This window comes from Capricornis sumatraensis, chromosome 21, assembly GCF_032405125.1.
Source record: "Capricornis sumatraensis isolate serow.1 chromosome 21, serow.2, whole genome shotgun sequence".
NCBI classification, from domain to species: domain Eukaryota; kingdom Metazoa; phylum Chordata; class Mammalia; order Artiodactyla; family Bovidae; genus Capricornis; species Capricornis sumatraensis.
In genome coordinates this window covers 24993838-25007739 of record NC_091089.1, presented here as the reverse complement: position 1 = coordinate 25007739, position 13902 = coordinate 24993838, and the positions used below count along the sequence as shown (strand labels likewise).

General features: G+C 42.2%; 1 protein-coding gene across 20 annotated transcripts in view; it reads left to right on the top strand.

Annotated features, from left to right (window-relative positions):
* Window positions 1–13902, top strand: part of DTNA (dystrobrevin alpha) — a 149420-nt gene that overhangs the window by 32519 nt on the left and 102999 nt on the right. For all 20 annotated transcript variants that reach the window (XM_068993515.1, XM_068993529.1, XM_068993521.1 and 17 more), the window contains exon 3: window positions 9176–9389. In XM_068993515.1, coding sequence (XP_068849616.1) covers window positions 9176–9389 — 214 coding nt within the window. The remainder of the gene's footprint in view (window positions 1–9175; window positions 9390–13902) is intronic.

The following is a 13902-nucleotide window of genomic DNA, read 5'->3' as shown; positions in this document are numbered from 1 at the left end:
AGGGGTTCTTCCCCATCCAAGGATCAAGCCCTCGTCTCCTAGTCTCTTGGACTGCAGGTGAATTCTTTACTGCTGAGCCACTGGGGAAACCCATATGAATATATATTAATTCATCTATTGTGTATTACATATTATTCATATATATGTGAATTTTTTGCTGGAAAATACATGATGTCAAGCATACACCTGGGTAAAAGATTACTGTTAGTCACATAAAACAGATATCTCAAATTAATGATTTTAGTGTGTTTCTGTGGATGGCAAGGTGCAAGAATCTTGGGTCATTGAAATTCTTCCTGAGATATGCATCTTAACTATCTAGGTGCCCACTTATCCAAAACACAGAATGCCTCATCTTGTATTTGATGCTGCAGGGCGTATTGTCAGTGGCTGATTCCAGTGGGTTGCGACTTAATCCTCGTAAAACTGGATGATGAGTAGCAGACGTTCTTTGTTCTCTTTTTGTTCACAGACATAATTATAGAAATCATTCTCGGACTGCATGAACTAATTGATAGTGTCCAGCTTCTTGTAACGTACCTCACACCTGTTAGAATTTAGGAGGCTCTCTTGATGCCAAAGGACTGAGAAGTAGAGACCGAGAGCCAACTTCTCCTCCTTTAACATGAATACAAACTGCTTGGGGAGGTTGTTACAATGCAGATTCTGATTTTCCAGTCCTGAGGGGGGGACCTGAGAGTCTGCATTTCTAACAAGCCTAGTGTCTTGCAACTCCTGGGTCTGCATCACCCGGGAGCTATTTTACAGATTTGTAGGTGAGTCCAGTGTGCAGGCCCCGTCAGAACCACCACTGCAAACTAACCGAGGTGAAGTCACTAGGAAATGATGGTTATTGACCCTCCCCTGCTGCAAGGCCTTTGAGAGCCTTCTAAAGGTTTATCAGTCAGTGATCATCAGAATCACCCGGAGAGCTTTGTCAAAACCTTTTCCCATCCTCCTAAGTTTTGGAATCGGTAAGTGGTAGACTCTGGGCTTGGGAATTTTGAGATTTATTTCATGAGCTGTCTCTTGATTTTCCTATCCTTGATATACCCTCTCATATTTTACCCTATTTATATGATTCTCTTTATGTTAATCAAGTTTATGACATTGGCTATTTCTGTCTGGACCCAGGTTCAATCCGTAAGTTGAGAAGATTTACTGGAGAAGGAAATGGCAACCCACTCTAGTATTCTTGCCTGGAGAATTTCATGGACAGAGGAGCCTGCAGGGGGGGGCGGCTACAGTCCATGGGGTCACATAGAGTTGGACACGACTCAGCAACTAAACAGCAAAATTGAAACTTTGTCTATTTCCATTTATTTATAAAGACAAACTGTGAGGATTTAATATAAATGTATGAAATTAACATATATTATTTTTAAGATTCTGTGAAGTACTAAATACTACTTTTAAGAATACATTTTGTTTATTCTTGACATGGTTAATGTTAAATAAATAATTTCACTGTGCAAACTGATGCCTTATCTAGTATGTTAGCATAAACTGTATGCAGTTATATAGATGAGGAAACCCCACTTCTAATCACTTGTGTAATAGCAGGTGTCTTATGATGGACAGTTGAAGCTTGATGGGTATTTAATAAAGTGTGCACAGTGCCATCTAGTGTCGTACAGTCATCACTGCATGACTAAAATAAATTCCTCATTTTCTAAAATGATTTGATAGCTCAAGCATAAGTTGCATATTTACACAACTGCAGACATTTAAAGGGGCTTCCCAGGTGGCTCAGTGGTAAAGAATCTGCCTGCCAATGCAGGAGGTGCTGGAGACACAGGTTTGATCCCTGGGTCAGGAAGATCCCCTGGAGGAGGGCATGGCAACTGACTCCAGTATTGTTGCCTGGGAAATCCCATGGACAGAGGAGTCTGGAGGGCTACAGTCCATGAAGTCAAAGAGAGTCAAACATGACTGAGCCACTGAGCAGGGGCACAAGAAGACCTTTGAAACAGAGCTTCTTACTAACTTCCTGTTGCTGCTGCTGCTGCTGCTGCTGCTGCTGCTGCTGCTGCTGCTGCTGCTGCTGCTGCTGCTAAGTCACTTCAGTCGTGTCCGACTCTGTGCGACCCCATAGACGGCAGCCCACCAGGCTCCGCCGTCCCTGGGATTCTCCAGGCAAGAACACTGGAGTGGGTTGCCATTTCCTTCTCCAATGCATGAAAGTGAAAACTGAAAGTGAAGTCACTCAGTTGTGTCTGACCCTCAGCGACCCCATGGACTGCAGCCTTCCAGGCTCCTCTGTCCATAGGATTTTCCAGGCAAGAGTACTGGAGTGGTGTGCCATTGCCTTCTCCATACTAACTTCCTAATGACTGTCAACTTAGCACATTTCTTTCTTTTTTTAATTTAAATTTATTTATTTTAATTGGAGGCTAATTACTTTACAATATTGTATTGGTTTTGCCATACATCAACATGAATCCACCACAGGTATACACACGTTCCCCATCCTGAACCCCCCTCCCACCTCCCTCCCCGTACCATCTCTCTGGGTCATCCCAGTGCAACAGCCCCGAGCATCCTGTATCCTGCATTAAACCTGGACTGGCAATTCGTTTCTTAATGTTCTTATTTAATTAAGCAAAAGGCTTGTGATACTTATCTTTTTTCAAAAATAATTAACAGATATTGAATGCTTATTATGCGCTAAGCACTATGTGAACTGCTTTACATGGGTTATCTTATTTGTTTCCCACAATGACCCACATTTTACAAATGAGGAAACTGAGGCTTAAGGACATTAAGTGACTTGCTCAAGGTATGATAGATAGCTGGTATAAGTCTGACAGAAACCCAGCCAACTGCCCAAGGACCTGTACCACTCTGCTCTGTGATCCGAACCTCTTAAAGTAGTTACCGATAAAATAAAGTTTCCAAAAAACCCATATGAAGAAGGCCTTTATGTATGAAAGAAACCTCACAAGGTCTCTAATTATAGTGAAATCAACTCAAACTCCACTAACTCAGAATATATGACAGCCAGACTGAAAAGCTGCCTGCTTTTGTGGCCGAGACGTGTGGTTTGTGCTTCTTTTATGTCACCTACACGGTGGTGGTGGTTTAGTTGCTAAGTCGTGTCTAACTCTTGCAACCTCATGGACAGTAGGTCCCTAGGCTCCTCTGTCCATGGACTTCTCCAGGCAAGAATACTGGAGTGGGTTGCCATTTCCTTCTCTAGGGGATCTTTCTGACCCAGAGATCAAACCCATGTCTCCCGCATCATAGGCAGATTCTTTTCTGCTGAGCCACCAGGGAAGCCATCACCTACATAATGTATGCCAAAAATTATCTGTTAATTAGTTTACTGAATTTGGAGTACTGGGCTAAAACTTAGGTTTGGATTCATAGGAAATTTTCTAAATTAATAATAGGATATTACAGCTGCAGATCAGAAGTTGTTTAACACTAGTAGCTATCATTTCTTAAGTATCTATTATGTGCCAAGCCCTGTGGTCAGCCCTTTGTATACCTTTTCTCTTTTATCCTCACCACAACTCCCTCTGAGTGGTATTAGTTTCCTCATTTCTAAAAAAGAAATAATAAAATCTACGCATGCATGCTAAATCGCTTCAGTTGTGTCTGGCATTTTGCTACCCTAAGGACTGTAGCCTGGTAGTCTCCTCTGTCCGTGGGATTCTCCAGGCAAGAAGACTGCAGTGAGTTGCTATGCCCTCCTCCAGGGGGTCTTCCCAACCCAGGGATCGAACCCACATCTCTTGCATCTCCTGCACTGGCAGGTGGGTTCTTTACCACCAGCACCACCTATGTAAAGCCCAATAAAATGTACTGAGGTGAAATAACTTGCCCACAGTTTCACAGTTGTTAGTGGAGCCAGGAGTAAAACTTCAGTCTTTGTGATGGCAAAATCTGTATCCTTTCCACTCTGCCACTCCTGGAAAATAAGTACATATAACATGCATGATTACAGTCTTTCTGTGGACTGCCACCCCCTGTGCAAAAATGCCAGAGTGCCTTACTGGGATAACACAGTAGGTTCTAGCGACTCCCACATGCATGCCTGTCCATCTTCGTTCCCTTCTTTCCTCATTGTCAGAAATGATATTTTTAAGCTGCGTTACTGATCATGTCACTGTGCTATTTAAAACCCATGTCTCAGCATCCATCCATCCATTATTGCAGCCATAGTGCTTCTCCACCTTATCTTGGTCCGGTTGCCTCTTCACGACCATATAGTACTCTGGTTTTGTGCCTGGCACCCTGTCTGTCACAGTAAGTCATGATTTCTGATTATCTGCGCGGTCGTGAGGCAGGTCTGTATCCCCACCAGACCGTTAGCCCCTGAGGCAGGAACCGTATCTTTATAGCTTGCCGTCGAGTCCCTAAGACTTGCCACAGTGCTGGGCACATAATTATGAAAACTAGCTTTCTTTCAGTCGCATGTAACTAGCCTCACATTCAGAATTAGCATTTTATTTTTCCTTATTTAGTGATCTTAAATGTGTGAAAAACACAAATATGAAGCATTTTTTTATTGAAGGATAATTGCTTTACAGAATTTTGTTGTTTTCTGTCAAACCTGAACATGAATCAGCCATAGGTATGCATAGATCCCCTCCCTTCTGAACCTCCCTCCCATGTCCCTCCCCATCCCACCCCTCTTGGCTGATACAGAGCCCCTGTTTGGGTTTCCTGAGCCATACAGCAAATTCCCATTGGCTATCTGTATTACATATGGTAATGTAAGTTTCCATGTTGAACATATTTACTTTTAATAACTTTCACATGATTCCTAGATGTTTTGTCTATAATTATAGGATGCTATTATTTCCTGTGTTATATTCCCTATTCCAAGTATTTTCAGGCATCATCCCATTTTAACTTCATAGTAATCATCAGAGAGGAAGTGCTATTACAGCCCCACTTTTCTAAGGTGAGATTCAAGGAAGTCAAGTAACTTGACTGATGCTATACCTAAGATTGGGGCTTCCCCAGTGGCTCAGCAGTAAAGAATCCCCTTGCAATGCAGGAGCCACAGGAAATGCGATCCCAGGGTCAGGAAGATCCCCTGGAGGAGGGCATGGCAACCCACTCCACTGTTCTTGCCTGAAGAATCCCATGGACAGAGGAGCCTGATGGGCTACAGTTCATAGAGTCACAAAGGGTCAGATATGACTGAAGCGACTGAGCAGGCATGCATACCTAAGATTCAATCCAATGCTTGTATGATTCTTCATGTTGATATTTCATGATTACACCTATTGCATCTTTAGCAATCAAATGCATCCGTAGCCTGTTTCTCTATTGTCATTTCCATGTCATTCGCTCAGCCAATAGATATTCATTAAGCTCCTATGATGTATGAGGCCCTGTGACAGTGCTTGGGATATGAATGGTTATCACGACAGGCAGTCTTTTTCTGTGGCATGTACAATGCAGAGAAGGAAACAGGTGACCAACTTATCTGTACATAGAGTCCACTAAATACTGTGATGGGAAAGAACAGGGTTCTAAAGCGGCATGTATGGTGAGTACCAAACCTGGAGGCAGGGGTCCAGAAAGACATCCTTGAGGAAGTGGGATTGACATTGAGTTATGGTGGATGAAATATAGATGAGAAGTAAATGAGGCCAGATCAGAAACAACTTTGCAAGACATGTTGAAGAGTTTGGATTTCAAATGAATGGAAAGTTTACTGAAGGACTTCCAGCATCATACAAGTGCCACGTCAGATTTGCAGTTCAGAAATATCGCTCTGACTCCAGTGTATAGCAAGGATTGGGATGGAGAAAGGAGAAAGACAAAAGAACTGACTTAACCAGTGAGAGCTAGTGGTCACCGCAGTGGATGATGGAGTTGTGTGATGGGGATAAGGGTCCATGAAAACAGAGGCATTAAAGTGACATTGATGAGATAGATTCATAGGACTTGGTCGCTGAGAGCATGGAAGATATGGGACCCAGGGAGGAAATGCAGGCTCTCACAGGGGCAAGAGTTGGTGTCATTCACTAGAGAAGGGAACCCTAGAGGAAATGGGTTTGGAAGAGAAAAGATAGGCTGGACAAGCAAAGGCTCAATTGCCTGAAGAACCTCCCTTTGGTCTGTTGGTCACTTGCATACATCTGTGTTCTTCCACTTCTGGGAATCCTAGAGCCTTCTTCTGCCCTGACAGAGTCTCCCCAGGAGAGACCTAGGTATGTAGACTATCCCTCCACCAGCTGCCATTTCTCTTTCTTGCCTTGCAGCCATCTCCTTCCTATGCTCAAGTTCAGAGTCCATATTCCTCTTCTCCAATGCCTGTTTCTTGTGATCCATAGTCAGGATCCAGATCAGAATGGCTCAGTAGCCCACTCCTTATGGTTACCTGGGCACACACAAGAGCCAGGACAATGGGCCAGATCTCGAAATCATGGCTCTCTTTGTGTCCTGTACCTGGCTATCCCCAAGGACTAGAGTCAGAGCGTTTGTAGATCAAAGGTATGGAGAATAATTGGAATCCCATCTATTTCTCTCAAGAAATTTAATTAATCAATAAATTCAACTTATAATGCCATCTCCCTAGGAGTAGCTTGCTTGCTAAATTGAAAACTTGGATCCATAACATTAAGAAATACAATTAATGTCCTTGTTGTGTGATACAAGGTTTCAAATTTGGAATCACAGAAATCTGAATTTATCCAAATCTAAGAATTATTTAAGGAATCGGTTGGAAAGGGATTTGTGTTCCTCTGTTCCAAACCAGAGATTGGCCGAAAAGATTTTCTTTTTCTTTTGACATGACTCACATTATTCATTTGTTCATGTAGAATGTGTTGTCTCTATGTACCAGGTACTACCACTTTTTATTTCAAGCATTTTTTCAATTTAATGAGCACCGTCTCCATTTTGGGCTTCCGTGATGGCCCACTGGCAAAGAATTTGCCTGCCAAGGCAGGAGATGCGGGTTCTATCCCTATATCGGGAAGATCCCCTGGAGAAGGAAGTGGCAACTCACTCCAGTATTCTTGCCTAGGAAATCTCATGGACAGAGAAGACTGGCATATTGTAGTTCATGGGGTTGAAAAAGAGTCAGACATGACTTAGCAACTAAACAACAACAGTCCCCATTTTACAGATGAGGAAGTGAGGCTCTGAGTCAAGGCTTAAAGGGTATGCACTTATAGGAGAATAGCCAGATTTGGACATGTCTTTGGACTCCAAGTCCAGTGTTTATTTCAACTTCAAGTCCAGGAGCTTGATAGATGTTAGTTTTGTTTTTCAAATACAGTGTCAGAAGTGAACAAAGAGATAAGAGAGTAAAACTTGAAAGCTGTTGGTGGAAAAGCATATGGGACACGTACAGTTCTCAGGAATGAAAACATAAGTGTATATTGGGCTGGCCAGAAAAGTTCATTTGGGTTTTTCCATAAGATCTCATTGCAAAAGCCAAACAAATTTTTTGGTCAACCCAATTGAGAAAGACAACGTATTTTTCAAACACCAAAGTATAATGAAACGTGAACCTTAAACTTGATGAAGATGTGGAGAATCTAGAACTCTCACACTCCTAATGGGAGTGTAAAACAGTACACCTGTTTTAAGAAACACTCTGGAAGTTTCATAATGAAACATACACCTACCATACAACCAAGTCACTTTCGTTTCTACATATTTACCAGAGAAATGGAAGTATATGTCTATACAAAGTTGTATACATGATTGTTCATAGCAATTTTATTCATAATAACCAATAACTGGAGCCGTCCAAATGTCTACCAGCAGGGAAGCTGATAACCAACTTGTGGTATAGCTATTTATTAGGATACCATGCAGCAATAAAAAAGAAGAAACTATGGTCACGCAACAATGTAGATAATTCTCAAGGTCGTTACACTAAAAGGATACAGACAAACACAGTACAGACTGTATGATTCCAGCCTTATAGTATTCTAGAAAATCATGATAGAAAACAGATCTTTGGTTTCCCAGGAGGAAGTGGTAGGATGGATGAGAATGTGCATAAGGAGACCTGGGGGTGGCGGGTGATACACGTGTCCATTGTCTTAACTGTGGTGATGGTTTCTGGGACCATCATAACAAGACTTCGGGGTGAACAGGGAAGACGTAGAAATGGATTTCTTGACTATCCTAGCAAAAGTAACCATGAAGTGAGCTACATGAGCTTGCTAACAATGGCACCAAGAAACGATTCTTGATCTCTGCCTTAGTTCTACTGCTTCATTGAAGAGGTAACTTTTCCTTTTCCCCTGCCTGTCTTCCTGCCTACCTTAACTTTTCCTTTTTTCTTATTTCAAACCTTAGATGACTGAAAATATGTAAAGAAATGAAAATATTTTAAATTCTCAAATGCACTTTTGATAGCCTTTCAACACTAGAATATAAATGTTGGTTTTCTCTTTTCTTTGTAAGGGGTCAGAATGTACAAGTGGGAAAGTGCTTTAAAGCCAGATAGCCTTGCTAATTTTAATCACAAGTACTATATACTTCAAAGTTGCTAAGAAACTAGATCTTTAAAGTTCTCGCCACAAAAAAAGAAATGATAATCATGGGACCCAATGTGTTAGCTAACAGTATGGTGGTAATCATCTTGTGGTATAGTGAAGTGAAGTCGCTCAGTCGTATCCAACTCTTTGCAACCCCATGGACTATAGCCTACCAGGCTCCTCTATCCATGGGGTTTTCCAGGCAAGAGTACTGGAGTGGGGTGCCATTGTGTCAAATCAATATAAAAATTATCAAATCAGCACTTGAAACTTACCCAGTGTTTTATAGCAATTCTATCTCAATGTTTTAAAAAGCCAGATAGACCTGGATTCAAATGCCAGGTGACTTCCCTTGGACCTTTGTGTTTGTCAGTTAACTTTCTTGATCCTCAGATTCTTCACATTGTAAGTATTTCAAAGATCTATTATGAAGAATAACAGATTATTAAGAAGAACACTGTGATGTTCAGAAACAGTCCTCTACTGTGATGTTCATAAAGTCATTGGTTTGCTGTTATATGTTGCACATCAGCTCTTTGAGATCCTGCGCTATGTACCTTTCTCTGCTAGTGTCAACCCCCACAGCAGTGGAACACGTGCCGAAGCCTGCGAGGCACCTTGACAGAACAGGACAAATGGCACGTGTGAAATAACAAATTTACCTTTCCATGCACTCTGGGCTGATACGTCCCCTCTGCTTTCATTGTATATAGTGCACCTGGTGGACATCTGGAACGTCATAGAAGCATTGAGAGAAAACGCTCTGAACAACGTGGACCCAAACATGGAGCTCAACGTGGCCCGATTGGAGGCTGTGCTCTCCACCATCTTTTACCAGCTCAACAAAAGGATGCCAACCACACACCAAATCCAGGTGGAGCAGTCCATCAGCCTCCTGTTAAACTTCCTGCTGGCAGCCTTTGATCCGTAAGCTCCCTCTGAAATGTCTGTGACTCTCCGCATATTCTGTCTCCCCTTCCTCTTATCCTTCTTGGTCTTTACTCCAAAGAATTTTCTGGAGGAACCAACTGCTGCTTTTTTCTTGTTCAGATACTTATCTCAATAGAGTTTCTATGTGTGTAAAATAAATTTTAAATGCTTTGGAAAAGACTTAGAGCGTAAAATGGCACCACAGGAAATTGGGGACACTTGAATTTTATGTGCTGACCTTTGTTTAATTCATCCTACGCTTCCTAGAAGCTATGGACACTTGGAAGCGTCGTGTGGTGGCAGGCCTGTGGAGCGATTTAATGAAGCATGTTGTGGAGGATGTTTTTAACTCTCTCCTTTGCAAATCGTCTAAGACAGCCCTTCTGAGGTGTCATAACAAGATCTCAGAGCAAACAAAGAGATGTTGAACAGGCTTCCTTCCTTGCTGTCTAGTAAAAATAGCTGTGATTTGCATTAAACGGACTGGTCCATAATGTACCACGTAAAACAAAGTGACGCCGTTTCACACACCACAGCTGAAACCCAGCCTCATTATCTTAAACTTCCCCTCACAGACTCAGAGAATTTCTGAGATCTTAAAGGTCATTCTTCCAAACTTCTCATTTTACTGGTGAAGGACCAAAGCACAAAGAGATTGTCACTTGTCCAGTGACAATCCGCAGGTCCACTGACTCTCAGCACGATAGTGGCAGAATGGGGACTTAGGGATTCAGCTTCGATTTCTTTTCCCAAGCACATGTGGCAGCCCTGGAAAACGTAAAACTTCCCCTAACTCCCATTATCAGATCAAAATTTCACAAGGGCTTTTTGCTGATGGCCCCTAGGCTAGATGTAGGATCAACACCTCCAATTTCATTCCTGGTTTTGAATATTAAAAAGGAAAATCACTAGCTTGATCTTTCAGCAATCCCTTTTAAGATTCTCAGAAGATTTTGCTTATTCTCGTTGTCTAGCCAAGGCTTGGGAATAGCTAAGCCCAGCACTGGAGATCTTCCAGCCAGGTTAATGTCATTTTGCCGCTCACAAAAGTCACCAGCTGTCACTTTGCAACCTAGCATGATGATAGGATAGTTGGTGCTCAGGTTGACCAGTATACATTATCGTCTCTGTGTTTATATTTTGAGAAACCCTCAAGTTGAAATAAGCAAGGAGTCCAGCCTGATAAATTCCATTTATCTTAGTCTGTGCAACCTTCAGAACTGATGTGCTGCTCTGGGCTCATCAGTGTGGTAGTCAAGCAGCAGGGCTAGGAAAGGCAGCAGTGGTCCCACATGACAGGCAGCAGAGTAGAACCAAGCGGTGGAATTTCTATAACAAGACCATAGCAGCTTTCAGGCCTGTTTGCTAAAGCCTTCAGGAGGCTTATTTGTTATAAGCGTAACGGTGGAAAAATGTTACCAGAAAGAGGTAATTTCCTGCTACCTCATGGGGTATTGCTAGAGGATTCATAAGGAATCGAAGCTAAAAAATAATTTGGGCCAACTCTGAAAGTTCAGAAATGGGGCCAAATTAGCCATAAGGGTGGGGGATGTTGTGAAATAGATGGAGCTTAAACTAATAGAGTTGTCACTTTTGTTTGGGAATATCAGGAAGAGCATCTCAAAGAGCCGACCTGTAAATGTTCTCTAAATGGCTCTGATAATGTAGCTGAATCATTTGAAGATTGTTGGATGCTAAGCTAAGATGGATTATACCAAGATAAAAAGTAGTTCACACCGATGTTCAGAAGAAATGTTTGGTTCCTAATCTTCTTACTGATGGGAAAGTCCCTGGTGTCTTCTTTCAGTAATCTCATTGTAGTAGATTTAGAAACACTTCCACACAGAGAAATCTCACTGTAGAGATTCATCCATGCATCCATCTAAAAGACAGACCCCAGTCTGCACACACCTCTGCATTCTCAGAGCCAATGAGTATAGGTCTGCTAAAAATCAAGTTTTCCGTCTGACGGATTTTGAAATTTTAGACACTGTGAGTGCCTCTCATAAGGAAGTCCACTACCTGGAAATATAATTTACAAGTGAATATAAGAATCGAAACAAGAGTAAAATGAAAGTTCTATTCCAACTCTTCGGATAGTATACTGCTAGTTATCCAAATGAGATCCAGTATGGAAATCTGATGTCATTTCCTACCACCTGTCCCATAACTATATGCAAGGATTTATTTTTTACTGAACTATAGTTGATTTACAATATTGTATTCATTTCTGAGGAACAGCAAAGTGATTAAGTTATACATATACAGATATTTCTTTCTTGTATTCTTTTTAATTATGGTTTATCATAGGATACTGAATATACTTCCCCGTGCTAGACAATAGGATCTTGTTGTTTATTCATTCCATATATAATAGCTTACATCTGCTAACCCCACCCTCCTCCTCCATCCCTCCTCCAGCCCCTCCCCTTGGTAACTGCAAGGGTAACAGACCCTGGGTCTGTTCTCTATGACCCTCAGTCTGTTACTGTTCCATAGATAGGTTCGTTTGTGTTGAATTTTAGATTCCACATATAAGTGATGTCATATGGTATTTGTCTTTCTCTTTCTGACTTACTTTACTTGGTATGATAATCTATAGTGGCATGCATATAGCTGCAAATGGCATTATTTTACAGAACCCAAGTATTTAAGGGAGGCTTCTGTATCTTGGTAGGCATGAATGAGCCTGATAGTGGTAGATCAATGATGTGCTTTTGCTATTACAGAGTCACTGAAATGTTTAGGAGATTGTCCCCTCATTTGCTATATTTTAATTGCTCACATTAAAAGAAAAATGAGGAAAAATGCATAATAAGTTAGAGATTCTATAAGATTCTGGACTCTAAAGCAGTACTGTTTAAAAAAAAGAAATTGAAGCAAATACAGAAATTTAGTCCCATGAAGAATAAGAACTTGCATTCAAAGAAATATTGTTTGTGCCTTAAAGTTCACTAGCCTCAGCCCGTTGAACTCTGCCAAGAAATAATGACCTGAAATGAGGATCAAGGCCCACTTGACTTGGATGCACCCCTGGGAACCAGACTTACCTTCCCACAACCACGGTTCCCCCAAAATAGCACTCTTTCATTTCTCTCCACCACCTTCCCCCAGCCACCTGGATCTCTGTTCTCACAGAGGCATGCTTGCCATAGACTGTAATCAGTTCCCTGGTTTTGAGGTTTCTCTGCGCTTTGGCCAAGTCAGCCTCGTAATGCGGTACATCGCTGCATACATAGGGTGATTCATAGACTTCAGGAGCTGCCATTTGCCTCCAGTGCCTGGACTTCCCAGGTGGCGCTTGTGGTAAAGAACCTGCCTGCCAGTGCGGGAGACACGAGACACTGGTTTGATCCCTGGGTCAGGAAGATTCTGGAGGAGGACATGGCAACCCACTCCAGTATTCTTGCCTGGAGAATCCCATGGTCAAGGGAGCCTGGCGGGCTATAGTCCATGGGGTCAAACAAAGAGTCAGGCACGACTGAAGTGACTTAGCGTGGCACGGCATGGCCTATAGATGCTTGCCATCCTGTCACTGAACAGGCAGTCAGTTCAGTCTAGAAGGCTTTCGTTTTGACCACTTTCCTTCTCAAGATGGATGCTTGGAGGGATATCACCCAGTGGGCTATTACCTAACAACTTCCAAGCATACTGTTTCCATATCTGGAAGCTTTCTTCTCTGCGTGTCTCTAGGTAAATGGAGAGCTGTGCCTGAGAAGCATGGGAAAGGAGATCTCAGAAGAGGAGAGCTGGGCTTAGAGGGAAGAAGAATGTGAGGAAATAAGCAGAGCCTTGAGCCCGTCTCTTCCTGTCTCTGCCCTTCTGTGCTTCTCCAGGAACCCACCTGCCTCCTTCCTTTATGTGCTGGCAGGAGCCTTCCCTGAGGCTCTTTCCTTCATAAGCCAATAACTCTAACTCGACAGCACCTTTCCTCTCACCTCTTGTCCAGATCCCAATGGGGGAAAAGTCTCCTTGAAGTGTTCTAAAGCCTTCTACTGTTATTACTTTTTAGGCAATTGAAAGTAACAAAAAGAAAAAAAATATATGACAGAAAATTACAAGATGAAAATAATTCTCTTCTTTAAAAAACAGTTTTATTGAGGTACCATGGTTACCTTGAAAATAATCCTCCCAAGTCAATCACGTGTGGCCTTTTGGAGAGGTGGGGTCATAGACGCTGATACACTGTGTATCACCTTTCACCTCTCGAGTGGAGCTGCTCATCTTTTGCCAGGGCCCACTGCTCCTTTCATGTGACTCTGATGATCTCTTAGAGTGGGGGCCTCTCTGCTTGTGTGACTGCCTCATACAAGCTATTTTTAAGTCTTTCCTTTGTATGCACAGCATCTGAGCCAATATCCAGCTCCCAATGCATCAGTGAGTAAGTAAATGAATGAATGAAAATCAAGGGTTAACTTTTCTCAGCTCTTATCACACTAATTTCTTTTTATTCTTTTCTTGAGATTAAGTCCTCCTTAGTCTCAAGTCTGTATAGTCAAGGCTATGGTTA